This window comes from Palaemon carinicauda, chromosome 19 (assembly GCF_036898095.1).
Source record: "Palaemon carinicauda isolate YSFRI2023 chromosome 19, ASM3689809v2, whole genome shotgun sequence".
In the NCBI taxonomy this organism is placed as follows: domain Eukaryota; kingdom Metazoa; phylum Arthropoda; class Malacostraca; order Decapoda; family Palaemonidae; genus Palaemon; species Palaemon carinicauda.
Window position 1 is genome coordinate 110,518,240 of NC_090743.1, and position 19,479 is coordinate 110,537,718.

Sequence of the window (19,479 nt, forward strand, 5' to 3'; positions counted from 1 at the left end):
TATAGGCCTCTTCGATTAACTTCCTTTTATTATAAACTTATTAAAATTAATTTTTATATTTGTTTATATTCGACCTTTCCTAATAGTAGGCGGTCTTTTCTTGGTACCGAAGTTAATTAACATTGAGCCCGTCATTTCGGTTTTACCTGTTAACATATTATGCTATTTTAATGTTTTTGAAAGAATTTCTTTGATAGTCTCGTACTGTTTTCAAAGTTGAACTAACGTTTTGTTTTGTCTCTGCAGTTGTTGACGTTCAGAACGTTCAACTTGCGCTCTATCGTTACGATAGAGAGAGAATTTTCACGGTGTCACGTTGCAGTAAGAGTAACCGTTTCTAGCGTTTTGTTCATTCTTTCTTAGCTTAATGGTTTTAATTCTAATAAAGGAACTTTTTATTTGGGAAATTTTTCAGTTTTTTTCCTTTAACAATAATATGTTTTAACGATATATATGATTGGGCTCTTCTCTCAGGTTCTAAGTCAAGAGAGAGAGAGAGAGAGAGAGAGAGATAGAGACGGAGGGAGAGAGAGGAGGGTAAACGTTTCGTTCAAGCGAGTAACGTTGTTATAGTTTTTGCTCTTCTCCCTAGTCTCTTTAGGGGAAGAAGGTAAACGTTTCTAGAGTTTTATTCTTGTTCTCAAGCTTTATGCGGTGAGAGATTTTAAACGTAGTTTATTTGATCTAGTGTTTAGTCTCTTTCCAGCCACTGAATTATTTATCTTTCATTATATTTTTCTGTTACATTGTAATTCTGTTTTCGCAATTACTAACTTTTAAGGAAGGATAGAATTGCGTGTTTCAGGTACAAACCACTTAAAGTTTCGAGTTCAGTGAAATAAGTGCAAACAGAAAATCAAAAGTGATAAGTGATTAGCGCAAAGTGTGTCAGTGTTGTGCGTGAGGGTACTTCTGTGCGTGCCAGTCGTCCTCCCAGTCCGGGACCTCTTGCAAGCTCCCAAGCCCAGGGGAGAAGCAATGTCGAAGGGCAAAAGGGTTCGGCAGGCCTTGATCGGCGCACAGAAGTATCCTCGGTGGTTGCGGGCGTGTCTTACAGAGACCGTCACTCCCACCCGCAGACGATTGAGCCCTTATTTTGCTCGTCTGCAGAAGACATTATTCGGGGAGAAAACGCTGGACTCAGGTCTCAAGACCTCTTAAACGTAAAGTCCAGACCTCTAGAGTTCAACAACCCGGATGCAGTCATTGGGTTAGCTCTGACTCTCCGCAGTCATCAGGTGACTGCACACCTCCTAAGAGAGGTAAGGCGATGCCTCAACAGACCTCATCTTCTGTTAAGGCTTTGCCTCAACAGACCTTATCGTCTGTTGATCCCAAGATGACTTTGCTGCAGTCCATGCAGTCGCAGCTTGCGGTCTTAATGCGTGAGTTTCAGGCTGAGAAGGTTACACCTCCTCCTGCGAGCGCTCCGCCTCACCGCAGTCCAGTCTGCCAGGCGTACGAAGTTGAGGTTCCTCAAGCTACCTTACCGCGTTCGGAGTTGCCAGTTACCAGCGTTGTGCAGCAACCTCAACCTTCCTTAAGGCAACCTCAACAATGGGAGCAGGAGTCTTATGCCTTGAGGCAAGATTTTCTTGCAGTTAGACCATCTTCGAGGCAACAACCTTTTGAGGTACGACAACCTCTACCATCCTTGAGGCAGCCACCTCAGCTCTCGCAGCTGCTACCTCAACTTTCCTCAAAGCGAGAGCCTCAACTCTTGAGGCTAGCTCCTCAGGAACCTCAACTCGTGAGACAGGAACTGCGTTCTGCGCAGCCGCTACCTCAACTCTCGCAGCTCACACCTCAAGAACCTCAACTCGTGAGTCAAGAGCCTCTCTCTGCGCAGCCACCTCAACCCTTGAGGCAAGCGCAACTCTTGAGGCAGGAACCTCATGCTATGAGTCAGCCACCTCAACGCATGCATCTGCCACTTTCTCCTCAACTTGAGCCTCTTCCCATTCAACTTTGAAATAACAAATGACAATAATAACACCTCATTACTTTCATAACTTGCATTTGTAATCATATACATGTATGCCTACACAAACATTTTGATAATGGAGGTTATTCGTATTACTTAAATAAAAAAATATATATGTATTCCTTGCAATATATTTTTAACAAAATCGCAAAATATGGCAAAAATATCTTCAAAACAAAAATGAATCATGAGTTATGAATGTAATGTAAATATTATGTTGATATTAAAACCCCATGCAAGCATGCATGAAGTAATGCAGTGTTGCCAACAGGGCGAGTTTCCCTTTCCTGAGGTGAAGTAGATTATAGTATGTATATTTAGTGCAGCTTAATTCTACGATTATCATGCCGGCTATCAAATTCATCAACAAAACAGTCTAAATCAATTCCCTCGGCACGTGCACTTTCAATGGACAGTAATGCGATATTACTCAATCTAGCACTGGTCATGGAATTTCTGAGAAATGTTACACGCCATGCAACATGCTCTGCTTACCTTACAGCATGCTCTACATACAGCATGCTCTGCATACCTTACCGCATGCTTCTCAGTCACACATCTTTGGTTGTTGCCAATTCACTAGACTGTCAAGCAGTTTCATAACGTTGCCTTCTAGTCTGCTGCTTTTGCACCAGTGAAACCCTCACTGAGAGAACTTAGCTTTTCTCGGATATGGTCCCTGTAGATGAGAAAGTGCTTTTCTCCCTCCTTCTGATATTCCCTTGAGGACTCTGTCATTCGGAGAGGAGCCTTTAGCTGCGTAGCCTCCTATGGACTTTTATTTAAGCATAACATGCTTCCAGGGAAGGTAATGGTTCCACTTCAGTCGCTAACCCCGTCTGTTACCACACCTGCTCCCATAGACCTTGAGCTGTGTTGCAAGTCATGCAGTCCAAGCTTAGTCCTTGTTAGAGGATTTTTTGTTTACGGAGTCAGTGTGTCACTGGGAAGACGTTCAACAACCAGCAGAAGTGACTTGTTGTGACGCAGTGCGGCAACCTCAGCAACCCGATAAGGAGTTGTCTGTACGACCCAGACAGTCTAGACAGCTTCGGGTTGTCACTGTACTTCCTCACTTCCCCATGGTTGACAGTTCACAGACTGTGCAGCAGTACCATGATCTTGTGTCCGGCTCCGTCAGACGACTGGCTTTTAAGAGCTCCCACAAGTCGTCGCTGTCTGGAGATTCTCAGATGGACTATGGATCTGACCAAGGAACTGGGCCTCCTGGTCAATTTTGAGGAGTCTCAGCTCGTCCCATCCCAGACCATTGTCTACCTGGGTATGGATCTTCAGAGTCGAGCTTTTCGGGCTTTTCCGTCGGCCCCAAGGATCTTCCAAGCCCTAGAATGCATCCAGAGCATGCTGAGAAGGAACCGATGCTCAGTCAGGTAGTGGATGAGTCTAACAGGGACACTTTCATCGCTGGCCCTGTTCATCGTGTTAGGGAGACTCCACCTCCCCCCCCTTCAGTATCATCTAGCTGCTCACTGGATAAAGGACATGACGCTAGAGACGGTCTCAGTTCCTGTTTCCGAAGAGAGGAGGTCTTCTCTCGCGTGGTGTAAGAACAGCTTTCTTCTCAAGGAAGTCTACCTTTAGCTGTTCAGAAACCCGGCCGCCGTCTCCTCTCGGACGCATCAGACACGGGCTGGGGTGCGACTTTGGACGGACAGGAATGCTCGGGAACATGGAATCAGGAGCAAAGGACACTTCACATCAATTGCAAGGAGTTGTTGGCGGTTCTTCTGGCCTTGATAAACTTCAAGTCCCTCCAGCTTAACAAGGTGGTGGAGGTGGACTCTGACAACACCACAGCCCTGGCTTACATCTTCAAGCAGGGAGGGACTCTTTCGTGGAAGTTGTTCTAGATCGCAAGGGACCTCCTCATCTGGTCAAAAGATCGAAAGCTCACGCTGGTAACGAGGTTCATTCAGGGCGGTATGAATGTCATGGCAGATCGCCTCAGCCGGAAGGGTCAGGTCATCCCCACAGAGTGGACCCTTCACAAGAATGTTTGCAGCAGACTTTGGGCCCTGTGGGGTCAGCCAACCATAGATCTGTTCGCTACCTCGATAACCTAGAGACTCCTGTTGTATTGTTCTCTTGATTCCAGACCCAGCAGCAGTTCACGTGGATGCTTTTCTGCTGGATTGGTCCCATCTCGACCTGTATGCATTCCCGCCGTTCAAGATTGTCAACAGGGTACTTCAGAAGTTCTCCTCTCGCAAAGGGACACGGCTGACGTTGGTTGGCTCCGCTCTGGCCCGCGAGAGAATGGTTCATAGAGGTACTGCAATGGCTGGTCGACATTCCCAGGACTCTTCCTCTAGGAGTGAACCTTCTACGTCAACCTCACGTAAAGAAGGTACACCCAAACCTCCACGCTCTTCGTCTGACTGCCTTCAGACTTTCGAAAGACTCTCAAGAGCTAGGGGCTTTTCGAAGGAGGCAGCCAGAGCGATTGCCAGAGCAAGGAGAACATCCACTCTCAGAATCTATCAGTCTCAAGGGGAAGTCTTCCGTAGCTGGTACAAGACCAATGCAGTTTCCTCAACCAGTACCACTGTAACCCAGATTGCTGACTTCCTGTTACATCTAAGGAAAGTAAGATCCCTTTCAGCTCCTACGATCAAGGGTTACAGAAGTATGTTGGCAGCGGTTTTCCGCCACAGAGGCTTAGATCTTTCCACCAACAAAGATCTACAGGACCTCCCTAGGTCTTTTGAGACCTCAAAGGAACGTCGGTTGTCCACTCCAGGCTGGAATCTAGACGTGGTCCTAAGGTTCCTTATGTCATCAAGATTTGAACCTCTCCAATCAGCCTCTTTTTAGGACCTCACATTAAAAACTCTTTTCCTCGTGTGCTTGACAACAGCTAAAAGAGTAAGTGAGATCCACGCCTTCAGCAGGATCATTGTTTTCACATCTGAAACGGCTACATGTTCCTTGCAGCTTGCTAAACGAGCTTCCTTCACGTCCTTGGCCTAAGTCGTTCGAGATCCCAAGCCTGTCCAACTTGGTGGGGAATGAACTGGAGAGAGTACTTTGCCCAGTTAGAGCTCTTAGGTACTATCTAAAAAGGTCTTAATCTTTACGAGGACAATCAGAAGCCTTATGGTGTGCTATCAAGAAACCTTCTTTTCCAAGGTCTAAGAACTCAGTTTCTTACTATTCAGGCTTCTGATTAGGGAAGCACATTCTCATCTGAAGGAAGAAGACCTTGCTTTGCTGAAGGTAAGGACACATGAAGTGGGAGCTGTGGCTACTTCAGTGGCCTTCAAACAGAACCGTTCTCTGCAGAGTGTTATGGATGCAACCTATTGGAGAAGCAAGTCAGTGTTCGCATCATTCTATCTCAAAGATGTCCAGTCTCTTTACGAGTACTGCTACACCCTGGGACCATTCGTAGCAACGAATGCAGTAGTAGGCGGGGGCTCAGCCACTACATTCCCATAATCCCATAACCTTTTAACCTTTCTCTTGAATACTTTTTATGGGTTGTACGGTCGGCTAAGAAGCCTTCCACATCCTTGTTGATTTGGCGGGTGGTCAATTCTTTCTTGAGAAGCGCCGAGGTTAAAGGTTGTGATGAGGTCCTTTAGTATGGGTTGCAGCCCTTGATACTTCAGCACCTTAGAGTTGTTCAGCCTCCTAAGAGGAACGCTGCGCTCAGTAAGGAAGACGAACTTATTTAAGGCAGAGTAATGGCTCAAGTCGACTTCCTTACCAGGTACTTATAATTTCATTGTTATTTTGAATAACTGATAATATGAAATACGGGATACTTAGCTTCTTGATATACATGTACACTGGTTTTCACCCACCTCCCTGGGTGTGAATCAGCTACATGATTATCGGGTAAGATTAATATTGAAAAATGTTATTTTCATTAGTAAAATAAATTTTTGAATATACTTACCCGATAATCATGATTTAATTGACCCACCCTTCCTCCCCATAGAACCAGTGGACCGAGGAAAAATTGAGGTGGTGTCAACAAGAAGTACTGCAGTACCTGGCCACAGGTGGCGCTTGTGAGTACACCCCCCTCTTGTATAGCGATCGCTGGCGTATCCCTTCCGTAGAATTCTGTCGGGCAACGGAGTTGACAGCTACATGATTATCGGGTAAGTATATTCAAAAATTTATTTTACTAATGAAAATAACATATTTTAAAGTAATTTGCATTTTTTTCCTAACCATACCAACCTAAGACCTTCAAATTGCCCTGACCTGCCTCAACCACCCCCATAAGCACCTAAGTCAAAGGTTATTGTGAAGGTTGCCATACACGCCAGGTGGGAGAGAGTTGCCCTCCACCTGGTGATCAACTACTTTATGTTTACCTTGTTAAAAGTTTAATTGATGTTCCAGCTTTGCCAATATCTTACTCCTATTAAATGTGTCAGGTTTGCATGGTTATGAAAATAAAAATTACTTAATTTTTTTTTTTCCCTTTGAGCTGAGTTGAGAAAATATAAACATAGTCGGCTAATTCAAGCTACCGTTATTGAGGATATATGAGGTAATTTGTAAGAAGAATTAATGACATACAGTATATGTTTACTTTCAAAGTTGGTATGAATCACTGAAATAAGACTGAATGTGTATCAGTAGTCTCAAGTATAGACAATGAGAGGTATTCCTAATGTAATTTCCAATCTCATTCAAAACATCTTATAATAAATATTGCAGAATTAACAATATGTTATAAACCAGCATAATTTTCATACAGATTACTATATGCTATGAGTATCATAGTTATCCCATGAATGTGTAAATGCATTCATTATTTTTTTCTTACTTTTTCATTTGTTGTGATTGACGATGAAACATAAATAAAACAAACAATGGCTTCCCCTTTGGTGACGTGTGTATTATGAATATGGTCTAGAATCGACTTTTTTATTTTGTTTTTGTTCCTATACGCATATCAACCCTCATACTTTGATAGAACTTGAAACATTTGACAAGGTGGCAATAGTTACTGCTGAGTGCCGGAAGAGCCCTGCCCACCCAATAGGGTACTAAATCTCTCGCAGTGTTTTTAGCTGTCGAATTGTATGGACATACTTCTGGTGCCTTGAAGTACCTGTTTTATTCTTTTTTTTTTTTTTTTTAGATATTTGTGTTAGATTATTTTTGGCAAGGGATATTTAGAATGAAGGATGGGTTCCCTAATAACTGTAGGTAATTGTAAGGTTCATACAAGCAGAAGGACTCTTCAAGCGAACAAACACTGACAACAGTAACTCCATGTAGGACCAATTAGGATCCCTGCATTATTGCAGGACCAAAAGGCTTCTTACTCAAGGTTTTCACCATCATCTGAGTGGCTTGCCATTTAGTTGAACAAGAACTTCCAGTTTCTGCTCCCCATTCCAAGTCCGTCGGCAGAGTTTGAGGACTCCTTACTACATCCATAGAAATTCTACACGCTTCCTCCTTCCTGCCTATCTTCCTTTTTCATAGATGACTCGACAGTTGGTTTTCTACAGTGAGGTTGGGCATGACCCTGATCACTCCCTAGCAGCTATATGTCAAATGGTATTCATTTCAGCAGTTTTTTCCATTATCTGGAGAACCCTTCAATCTTTGCAGTGGAGGTTACTGCTCAGCCATTGAACCAATTTTTCAATTAGATCTTAGGTCTGGACTCTGCATGAATCAACAAGACCAAATGGATTGCAGGCTTCTCAAGCAATTCCAGCTTGAATATTGGAAACAACGGCAGATAAGGTTTCTTATCTCGAATTTCCTCGGCTAGCCTAGTCCTAACGAAACAAGAAGGAAATGAAACGTCATGAATCTTGTCTGTACCATGAGCCATTCTTAAGAATAAGGGATCTCCATCACTTGAGTTCAATAGTTGGTTTTAAAACCTAAAACCCAGTTGTGCATGTCTTCTCATCCTTCTTTATCTCTTCCCTATAAGAAATTATATAAGAAGTGACAAGCAAGGACCAGGAGGACTTTCCTCCTTGTTCTGGAAAGTCATTAGGAATCCTTTTACAACTATGAAAGGAATAAGGAAAGATCCTTGAACTTTGTTTCTTTTTGGCTTCATAAGACTGTCAAGCATTCCTTCCCTACAGGCAAGGAGATGGGAGGACTATCCTGGATCGGTGCTCATTAAGTCAGACAATATCGGATCTATCCCAGCTCTCAGGAAGAACCTGTCAGGGCCGTAACTGTTAAGGTCAAGTGTCTGGTAATGATAGAACCATTTTTGTGCATTACTTATAAAAGTATACTCATGGGTACCAGGATACCAGTACCCTTGGTCTGGTGGTAGATAATTAACAGATTATGTAGCAAACCTAGCTTCTCTACGGGACAAGAAACATCTTGTCTAAGACAGCAGTTGCATTGTAATTCTATAATGAGTAGTAAAGTTTTTTAGAAGTTTCTCGCTCATCCTCCCAGACAAGGGAGAGGATGGCTAAATGTATGCAACCCTTTTGAGAAAGTAGGTTGGCAAGGGCACCAGCCACCCATTGAGAAATTACAGCTAGAGAGTTATTGGGTCCTATTACTAGTCAGAGAGCACTACATTTGATCCCTTTCTGATTACGGCTCATTTTTCTTTTGCCTATATGTAGCAAATAGTCTGGCCCATTCTTTACACACACTCCTCTTTCTTCATACATCTAACAATATTACAATAACCGAAAAATTCCCTGTATTTATTCAGTGGCTACTTTCATCTTGGTAAAGTTTGAAGAGACTCCTTAGCTATGATAAACAGCTCTTTTAGGAGAAGGTCACTCCAAAATCAAACCAGTGTTCTCTAGTCTTGGGTAGTGCCATAGCCTTTTTACAATGATTATACTCTGTCTTGGGTTAGAGTTCTTTTGCTGGAGAGTACGCTAGGGTACACTACTCTATCCATTTCCTTTCTTCATTGGGCTACTTTTCTTGTTGAAGCCCTTTTGCTTATAGCATCCTGCTTTCCAACTAAGGTTGTAGATTAGCTAGTAATAATGATAATACATTCTGACAACATATCCTCCTTGACTGTCTATCTGTTCTTGGTAGTGACCTAGCTTAACTACTGCTGTGTTTTCATACCCAGATCTTTAAGAGGTTGACAGGAGTCATCACTTCACTCCTGCACAAGACCATAGTGTGTTTCATTTCCTGCCTCAACCACCCCGCAAGTCCTAGTTTGAAGGTTAAAGTGAGAGCTCAGTGGCCAGTCGGTTCGACAAAGGCTTCCCCGCCTCTCTGCAGTAACTACTGCCACCTCGTTAAAGATTTAACTGCTACATCCACCTTTGCTGAAAGCTTACTTATATTAAAGGTCAAAGGTTTGTATAGTTAGGAAAAATACAGATTACCTTGGGGGAAAAAATGTGATATTTTGATTCTTTAGTGATACAGCAAGTAAAATAAAATTTTTAATAGCATTATCTTTCCATAATCAATACTGTACTTTACTTGATAAGATAACTGTGGGCTACAAAAGCTAGCGTATAAACAGATGGTTTTGTAATTTAGGATTTCTTTATATACTACATATATGAGATAAATTAATTAAAATTTGCCTTAAATCTTAACTTGTCTTATCAAAAGGTCATCTTACATGAGGAAATAGTGTTTTAAACTAAAATGGGAAACCTTATTTTTAGCCAGAGGAAATTATAGTTAGACTTTATGCATATCATTATTCTTGTTACTAATGGAAATTTGATGAAGGCTGTGGCCAAGGCTGTAAGTCTTAGGTAAGGAATGATGGTCATTAACATGCTTCACAATGTACACTGAACAAAAAATTGTAAATAATTTTCTTTTGATATTTCCAGTGATGGAGGATCTTCATGGGACCTGTGTGAGGTGGGCCAGTTTCAATGCTGTGGCAGTTCAAATGACAGTAGTACAAGCTATGGGTTGGGCGGATCTCTACTTCACACTTCTTTCACGTGTCACAACTATGTGACGGCTGTTGTAGCACAGGACGTTGAGAGATAGGAATTAAGAGCCCGTGTTGTCAGTTTCATCATATGAATTCATCCAACATTTTAAGTTATTGAGCTCTCTTCATCTAAGGTTGTCCTTTAGTTTTTATGTAAATTTTGGAAATTTTTTTCATTTTCTTTTCAAGTTAAGTATGCAATACATTTTGCATAAACTCGGTGCTTTTTTCATCCACCAAACTTGGGATTCAGTTCATTAGCTTTGTCATAGGTCATCTATGCATTAATTTTGAATATGTGGTCAATCATATCATGCATGAATTTCAGCATAATTTAATTTTATAAGGTCCTTGCCAGGAATGTAGTAGTAAACTAGTAATGTACAATCGATGGAATCGGTAGTTCAGTCATTAAGAAATTTCTGGACTTGCGTTTTGACTTTGGTTCAACAATTGTAAATAGTGAGATTCTCAATGTTTTTCGTTTACAATTGTCACAACGTTTTTTTCTTGATACTGAATTTGTCAGGAGCACAAAAATTCCACCCTAGTCCGATACTCTCTCAGGATCCTTATATGCAATAAAATTGATCATAAGGACTCAATGTAGGAAGTGGAAAGTGCCGATATGACAGAAAGCTTCTTGTTCATTTTGAAGCAGGTTTAGGAGTATAAAAAATGAAAAAAAATGGGGTACGTATATGATTATGCAATAGTAGCTATTGTAATGGACGTACAGAATTCAGGCTTTTCATGAGAGCAAATATAATCCGATAAATTTTTCATAATAGTCTTTGAAGTATTTGTTTTCTTTCCTTGTTTTCATTGCACACCAACCTAATTGTGACAGTTCCTACTCTAATGCAAACCAGCATCCTATAATGAGAGTATGACTTCTATGAATCTGAAACGGCTATTTAAACTTTTAATGAGGTAAATTTAGTCGACTGGCGAGTTGTGGGTGGAGCAACCTTCACTTTGACTTCGGCCCCAGTGCAATACTGGTGTACCTTTGTGTGTCCTTAATCCTGGTTGATGAATGCTTTCTTTTTCTCTTTAGATAGTCTTGGGGCCAGCTTGGAATATCTTTCATTTTTAGTAGCTTTGAATCCATCACTCATTTTTAAAATTATGATTGGTCATATTGCATGGAAGCTCAAGAACCTTAACTAAATATATGTGCATGCTTACCAAATAATAGCACTTTAAAAAGTGAATTATTTTTTGTAAAGGTTAGAATTCCTTACATGCTAAAAATGCTAGCAAAAATGGTACTTTCAAGAGAAACTAAATTAGGAAATATTTAATTATTATTAATGCTAAACACGATAAAAGAAATACTAAAACTAAGGAATGAATTTACCTCTTCGTTCTGATGAATAGTTCGACCTATGGGACTATCCTAGTTTTTAAGAACACAGAAGATATCAATAACAGTGAATATAATCCATATCATATTAGAATTGCCTAGTGACTGGTAATTTGTTAGAAGAATTATGTTTACTTTCAAAGCTGGTATGTATCACTGAAATAAGACTGAATCTGTATCAGTAGTCTCAAGTCAAACTGCAGCTAGATTCCTGCTTTTAAAAACGGAACCTCTTCATCCTCAATGCCATATTAAAAAACGATGACACTTGTGGTCCATAAGATTTACACTGAAGCTCTCGACCAACTATGCTGGGAAGCTTTTTTGAAAAAACTACTTCCAGAAGAAGATGATGAAATTAGGGGCAGCTTTAAGATTTACATGGAAAGTGGAGCACAAAAGATTTTTTTAATAGGGAGAACACCAATATGATACTAATAGAAATGGCCCCTCGAGTTAGGTGAGACACTGGAATACAGTATAACTGAAAAACCCTATAGTTGTTGGAGTAGAGGCTTGGTTGCTGATTGTCCTCTGTATGGGATATTGGAAGTGTTGCCACAGCAGTAATTCAAGTTTCAGAAGCATGTATGAAGAGAAATACAGATGTCCATTTTCATAATTTGTGAAAGATAGTGCCATGTATAGATTGAAGAAAAAACAACAATGACAGAACTTTACCAGCCATAAAGTTGACCAACTCTGCTACCTAGTATAGATGTTTACACATGGCAGGTGAGAAGGGACATGCACTTCCAAGAGCATGGAAACTGGAAGCTGCTGTAAGGAGACCAGTGGGAAGACAAATGAATTGTTGGATAATTTTGAATGTTAGGTTGCCAAATAATTGACTCTCCAAGGTATGTTTGAATTTATTATTTTATGCAACACATTAACAGTAATTGTTTCTGTACTGTCAACTGCAATGTCAAAAGGAAATTTTACAAGAAATTGTTGTAAATGCTTTCTTGGGATCAAATAGACTTCATGTTACTTTATGTGGAACCATTTTTTATGAGTATATAATATTTAAATGTCTTCATATAAATAAGTCAAAGACTATTATCTTCCTTTAAATTAAATTTTTTATTCTTTTCTGAGCTCAAATTTCTTTTGCAATTCTAATATTACTTTGTGGTTAATATCAGTTATTTTTGGTTGAAATCAATACAATTCTATTTTCCTTATTCCGATTTAATTAATGTGCAAGTCTTTTTGGTTCAGCTCTGCAGATAGTGTTGGGCACGTTGCTGTAACGTATTACAAGTAAAAAATCTCAGTGCGTATTCATAGACATCAAAATTTATTTTTAGTATTATATTGGGCTGGTGGCCCTCAGACTAAGAGTGGTTGTGTTGTTTGTGTTTTATGGTTATTCCACGTACAAACATGCGGCTTTTTCCTGGGAAGCCCCTCCCCGGTAAAGAGTTATGGTATATGGTACAGGTGTGAGGTCACATGTGAAACCAAGCAAAAGCAATACTGGTCGATATTGGCCTCTTCCCTCGTTGCCCTCTTGCACCTGGATATTCCCACAATACTTTGAGGACTCCAACTGTAAAACTTATTCAGAAGAGATTTACTATAGGTGAAGAAGTGACTTTGAATGATTTTTCTCCCTTTTTTAAGCGATGAGAACCTGCATCACGCATGCCCGTGGAGGTAGATCGTGGTTCTTCTTGTCACTTACCCAGCTCTACAAGACCATTAATAACATTCATGAGACCAGTCTCCATTTAACCGTCCTCCTCGTGCATGATCACCACACAAACAATCATGATGCACCTAATTACCATATGGACAATCGTCATGAGCCCGATCAGTAGGAAGGAGATCTCCACATGCAAAGGGTCCTTGTTCTCTGTCTCCACATTCTTCGTCACTGAGTAATCAGTTACCATGGGACCAATCACGAGTGCTCAGTTAGGACCCACACATACAGTACATATAGATGTAGGCTATGTGTATGTGTTGTTCTTTACATTTGAAAATTTCATGTAACAGAGTGCAGCAATTCTTCTGGGTGTTACTGCATGTAGAAAAGGATACACAAGTGATTAATTTAATGTTTTCATGGAATTTCATTAATGTATTAACTAATTTTTTAGACGATTCTCTAGTACCCTCATACCCAACCAGGGAAGAGGGTGCAACATGTTTTAAGTTATAAGAAAAGATTTTTTCTATCTCTCTGAGGGATAAGTTTTATATTTTTCATATTTAAATAATTTTGGGTTAAAATTAGTTATTTTTGGACTATTAAAGCTTAAATTTATAGATGATGAAAAAAGATATAAATAATAACAAAAAATTACCAGAGATTTCTGTATGTACTTTGTGGGTTTTCAGCAATCGCAGCAGATGGGGGTTGCTTGAAATGTAGTGGCCAATGTGGTAACGTCCCTGACTGGTGAACGCCAGACTGGGATTTGAGTCCCACTCAAACTCGTTAGTTCCTTAGGTCGCTGTAATCTCACCATCCTTGTGAGCTAAGGATGGGGGTTGGGGGAACCTCTAGGTCTATCTGCTGAGTCATCAGCAGCCATTGCCTGGCCCTCCTTGGTCTTAGCTTGGGTGGAGAGGGGGCTTGGGCGCTGATCATATGATATATGGTCAGTCTCTAGGGCATTATCCTGCTTGATAGGGTAATGTCACTGTCCCTTGCCTCTGCCATTCATGACCGGTCTTTAACCCTTTAACCGTACTCTGTCAGCCCCATTTGCTAAGGTATCACATGTCAGTGGCATCCTCCAAGCAAAAGTCTTTTTGTGAGCCACTGCACAGATGATATCTGGATAACTGCAAAGATCTTCACAGCTGTTTACCAGGGAAAGTGGGCCAACTTCTCTGTTTTGTGTCGTAGATAGGATACTCCTCCGGTTGGAGCCTCTGGAATTGAGAGCTGATTTCCTTGTTTACTTTCATTGAGAGTAACCCTTATCAGTGTCGGTGGTGAAAGGCTTTCACTCAACTTTAAAGCAGGTTTTCTGACTGGAAGCTTAGAGCCTTCCTCTTAGTGGGAGTTTTCTGTGCTCATGAAAAGTTTGAGCAGTCATGGTATCCCAGAGAACTTAGATAAATGGAATATGATATTATGGATGTTCTCGGCTCTCTCAAGTGGTCCTCATATGAGCCCTTAAGAAGAGCTTTGGACAGAGATCTGACACTGAAGACTGTGTTTCTGCTTGCCATGGCTTTGACTAAGAGATATCTTGCATGTCACAAGTCGTTCGAAGGGGTAGAAGAAGATCTCTTTTACATTCGTCCCGCAGTTTTTGGCAGAACCCAGCATCCACAACCCAAGGTTCGAGTCCTAATCTGTCTTTTCCTTTCAAGATTGAATTGGCAATCAGGAAGAGCTGCTTCTCTATACTGAAGAGAACCCAGCATTTTAGACTGGAGCACTAGAGTCTATTCCTCAGCACCAGAAGGGTGAAGAAAGGGATATCCAAGAACATAGTTTCTTTCTGACTTCTTGAGGCCATCAAACATGCATACCCTACTTCCAGAGAGACTGCAGATAGACTGTCTAGAGAGGAGGCACACGAAGTCAGTGGTAATAGTTCTACCCTAGCCCTAAGGAGGAATCTGACTGTGACACGAGTGCTTAAGGCAGGAGTCTGAAAATGCCAGACAACCCTCACCTCCCACTGCCTTTTTGAGTATACCCACAAGTCCCTGGGTACTTTTACCCTTGGACTATGTTACTGTAGCTGTTCAACAGGTTGTCTGACGAGCTTATCTCCCTCATGGGACAAGAAGCATCTCTTTCTAAAATAGCAGTCAGACTAAGTGTAGAGTAAGAGGTAAGAATATCTGGTTGTTTTTCCACTTTCTTCTTCCCCTCTTTTGTGATGTAGCAATCATACAGTTATGATCCGGACTGGAAGCTAGATGCAGGCAAGCCACTCACCTAAGCAACTTTTCTTTACAGCTTTGTTTTTACTGAAGTAGTTCCTGCATCCTCCTATACGAGGGGAGGACGGATGGAATTTAAGTAAACCCATTCCTTATAAATGCCCATACATCGCTCACCACACCCTTAAGGATATAGATTCTGCCATGAGTGTCTACCAGTTTCTGGTAGGGACCTGACCTAACATTTGCACCTTCTTTATGCTCGGGTATAATCGCAGCAGAGATTCCGGGCGAAATAAGCCCCACCCCCTAATGACGTCTTAGCCAATCATGTTGTCTCCTGCATTAACTGTAGTCACAACACATCCCCTTAAAGGGATTAGAAGTTAGTATATTTTGAAACTTGTCAGGGGATGTATTGTGACCACTGCTAACGTGGGAGACAACGTGATTGGCTATGACATAGTCATGGGGTTGGCTTATTTCGCTTGGAATTTTTTCAGCGACTTTAGTTGGGAGGATGACAGAAGTCCTGTATTTTGCTCCTCCACAGGATGAAAATACATTGACAGCTCCCAATTTGTTTAACCAGCAGGTTTTGGTTATAAGGATTTCTACCCTCCTAAGGATGAATCTCCAATTAAAGGACAATGATCTGTGTTTTTGTAGGAACAAAAAACGTCATTTGTATTTTTCCCAACTATCTAAACCCGAATCCTTCTAAGTTTCACTGCCCTCCTTCAAATCCCCTACAATTCCTAGGCTGAAGGTCAGAGTTTGGGTTGCTCCACACAACAACCATTTATGTTTACCTCATTAAGAGTTTAAATGACCTCCCCAGCTTTGCTGAAGTCATATTCCTATTAAAGGACTCAGGTTTGTTTATTTCAGAAAAATATAAATTATTTGAAAAGAAATTTCCAAATTTGTGATTTCTCTTCTTTGAAAAGTATCTAGAAGAAAAAGTGGAATTGTAAAGTTTGTGTAATTTATTTTAAAATTTCCCTAGTGTGGTTTATTTTTTTTTTATAGATAAACAAAATTGATACTTTACATTTCTGTGACATGTATACCAACAAAAGATCACAATTCGCAAAGAAAAATATGTGTATTTCTGTGACATGTATACCAATGAACAATCACAACTGGTAAAGAAAACTATGTACAGTACATAGTTGATTTCCTTAATTGCAAGAAAGATGTGCAAATGTGGGTATAATTCATGCATTGTGCAATATTAGCTGGAATGTACTCTGAAGTATTTTAGTCGCTTGTCAAACCAAATCACTTCTTGTTCACTATTTAGTTTTGTATCTTTTTATTCTGTTCAAATAATGAAACAACCCCTGAGTTATTTAAATATGGTCCGGTGATTCAAATGTGTTTCATAATGAGCAGTTGGGTTTTTTATTTAATTATTTTGATAATGCTATGTAGCCTTAGTAGTGGGTTTCCACATACCAAGGTCTTCCTTATAATCTGTATTTCTTAGTTGATTACATTACAACTGTAAGACTTACGCATGCTAACAAAATGTGGTAAGGTTCCTTGAATCTCTTTTTGTTTCACCCTTTTTAGAATCGTGAATACTTGTTACATGTAAAAGTTGAGGTAACTTTTTCAAATGCTCATTGTAACAGAATTGTGGATTGTGGATTCAGTGGAGTTATGGGCATACTTTTCCTCTCGGTAACTGTTTTGTTGTGAGATCATCAATTGAGGCTGCAAAATACAGGGTAGTATATTTTGTGTGTGGATGATAGTACAGTACAAATCTGCCTTCATATGTAAATCTCACCTGACAATAGTACAGTATATCACTGCCATGTGGATACACTCAAGGTCTTGGAGACATTATCAAAATTTGATTTCAGTATTGTATATGATTGTTATTTTCTAATACAAAATTTATTTTTTACTCATTCTTTTATAATCAGAAATTACAGGTTTTATCTTTGATGGTAGTTTATTGTAGCTTTCTTTATTAGCGTCAATTTCTGCTTTTATAAAGAAATTTTGCATCAAGCACCATGCATCTCTTAAAAGTTTCAGTCAAATGTTTATATAAGTGTACTAAAGAAAACCCCCTTAAAGTATTAAAGTTGTCCCTGCCATTTCAAATACAGCGCATCTTTGCTGACATGATCGTGTGATTCTGTGAATTAAATTTTAAACATTAAAGGTACAGTAAATAGAATAATTTTGTATTGTAAGATGTCTGCAATATCAAGGTTTATCATATGTGTGTTTGAGATATCTAAGTATGATACCCTGCTGTTTGCTTTTTGATTGGTTTTTCTCATCCCCTCCTCGGCATTCTACTCCAAATTCTTCTGTAAACTCAGCTGACTTTATAATCAGGTTTGAGCAATGTTTGAATAAAACTACCAGGTCTACTTCCACTGTACTCTCAATCCATATTCTTAGCTGGGTTCTTTTAGGTAATTGTAAGCTAAAATTTTTCAACTATTGTACAATGTTATTGTGAAATATTCTGGGTCTATAAGTTAGTTAGGAGGTCACAGCTAGTTTTTATTTTTTTTAATTATTTAGAGCAATTTCAATTTTTTATTAATTGTTGAATACCTTTTGGAGAAAGAGAGATGTATTTCTTTTTGTGCAAATGACGATCCTAAAGAAACTTTCATATCCCACGTATTCCTTTTGTGGTCAGCTTATTGACTTTCCCATGTAGGCTGATCAAATTTTGTAAGTTGTGTCAAGTCAAGTGCACTGTCGTACCAGTACACCTAAACAAATATCGTAGGTATACTTGTAAGCTGTAGGTTATTGTCTAAGCCTGTGGTGTACAAATTTTTATGGTTCAATACATGAATTTTCTTAATGTAATAATTTTATTCATCTCCCTTTTACTTTTAAGATACTGGTTGGTATAGGTTATGATATCAAAGTCTAAAGGATATATAAACAGTTGCCCCATTACAGAGTAACATCCGAAGGCTCATCACCATTTTGTCTTACAAATGAAACCTGCCAGAAGGTAAGCAGTTAATTCATTTAGTTCTTATTTGGTTTTAAAAGCTATGCTAATCTGCCATCACCAAAGAGAGAAAGTGCTATGATGATGGATTTTTTTTTTTTTTTTTTTTTTTTTTTTTTTTTTTTTTTTTTTTATACTAGTATTGATGGTCAAACTCAAAGGAAACCAAGGTAACATTTATGCCTACATACATTCATGAGTGGTTTTCTCCCTCCTTGAGACTGATGTCACTATTACTACTAAGAGCATTCAAGGGCCTTCAAGACACAGTTTATGTTGGTACGTAAAGTCTGTACTACTTTGATCATTAGATGATTTATAAAATTGGGCCATAGGGTCCAGTATTTGGGCCACAGAAGCTACTTTGTGCTCATACATACAGTAATTGGCTGGAGAAAATCCCACAGTTGTACTGTACTCTGCAGTAACATTTAGGAGATTGGACACCAAAATGGAATGGAGGTGCAGTATATTTAAATGCTAAAAATAGTGCTAGGTGAGGGCAAGCCATGATTTACTGCGGGGGATTCTTAGGATATTAGTACAGTGGACACTTTAGGGAAATAAAACCCTATGGTTGAGAATCATTTATCAGTAGGTAGTCAGAGATTTATGTCCAGACTGCTGACTCACTGTGTAGTTTGTTAACTGCAATGTGGTGGGGTTCTCCTACAAGCTTCAAGTTTTTTTATGTCACAAACATGGAACTTTGTCTTGGCTATATCGACCTTGACCGAAAAGGCTCTGCCTTGATAATTTCTAGAAAATCTGCATCACCAACCAAATAGGACTTTATTTGAAAAAATGACATACTGAATCTTATTTTTTTTTTTCCTGTGTGACTATGCAATCTAGAGGAGGGGCCTCTTTCTGATGTTAAAGTGAGAATGTAGATATAGGTAATATTGTTTTACAATCCCTTTGATCCTATTTGAAGTGACCTGTCAAATTACACTTGAATTTAGCCCAAATGTCTACACTTCCGTTGGTCCTTAGTTATCCTTGTATATGTAGATTAAATATTTAGAGGATTGATTCCTAAGAGGTTCTGTGTGGAGATATTTATGTCTCACCTTCTAGTTTTGTGGACCTGTATTTTCACAAACATGGAAGTTCTTTTTTTTTCTCTCAATTGTTTGAATAAAATTTTTTGTTGTTAATACTATTTTTGGGCTCTAGCCATGACGTCCTAATGGAAGGTTCCTTTAGTAGCTTCCGAAGGGTATATATGACTACAGTGATATTCCCAGAGAATCAAACCAAAGGTTTCACAGAATTCTAACTTCTGGCGCGAGTACCTTTAAGATTACTCTCAAGGGTATCGTATATCATCAGGGGACGTATTCTTG

At 39.7% G+C, this 19,479-nt stretch overlaps 1 protein-coding gene across 1 annotated transcript in view; it reads left to right on the forward strand.

Moving 5' to 3' along the window:
• The window catches only part of LOC137658736 (TAF5-like RNA polymerase II p300/CBP-associated factor-associated factor 65 kDa subunit 5L), a 115,712-nt gene extending 97,738 nt beyond the window's left edge, over window positions 1-17,974 (forward strand). Inside the window, exon 8 of the mRNA XM_068393752.1 lies at window positions 9,793-17,974. Within this exon, the coding sequence (XP_068249853.1) occupies window positions 9,793-9,958 (166 nt within the window). The 3' untranslated portion in view covers window positions 9,959-17,974. The remainder of the gene's footprint in view (window positions 1-9,792) is intronic.
• Window positions 17,975-19,479: the final 1,505 nt, after the last annotated feature.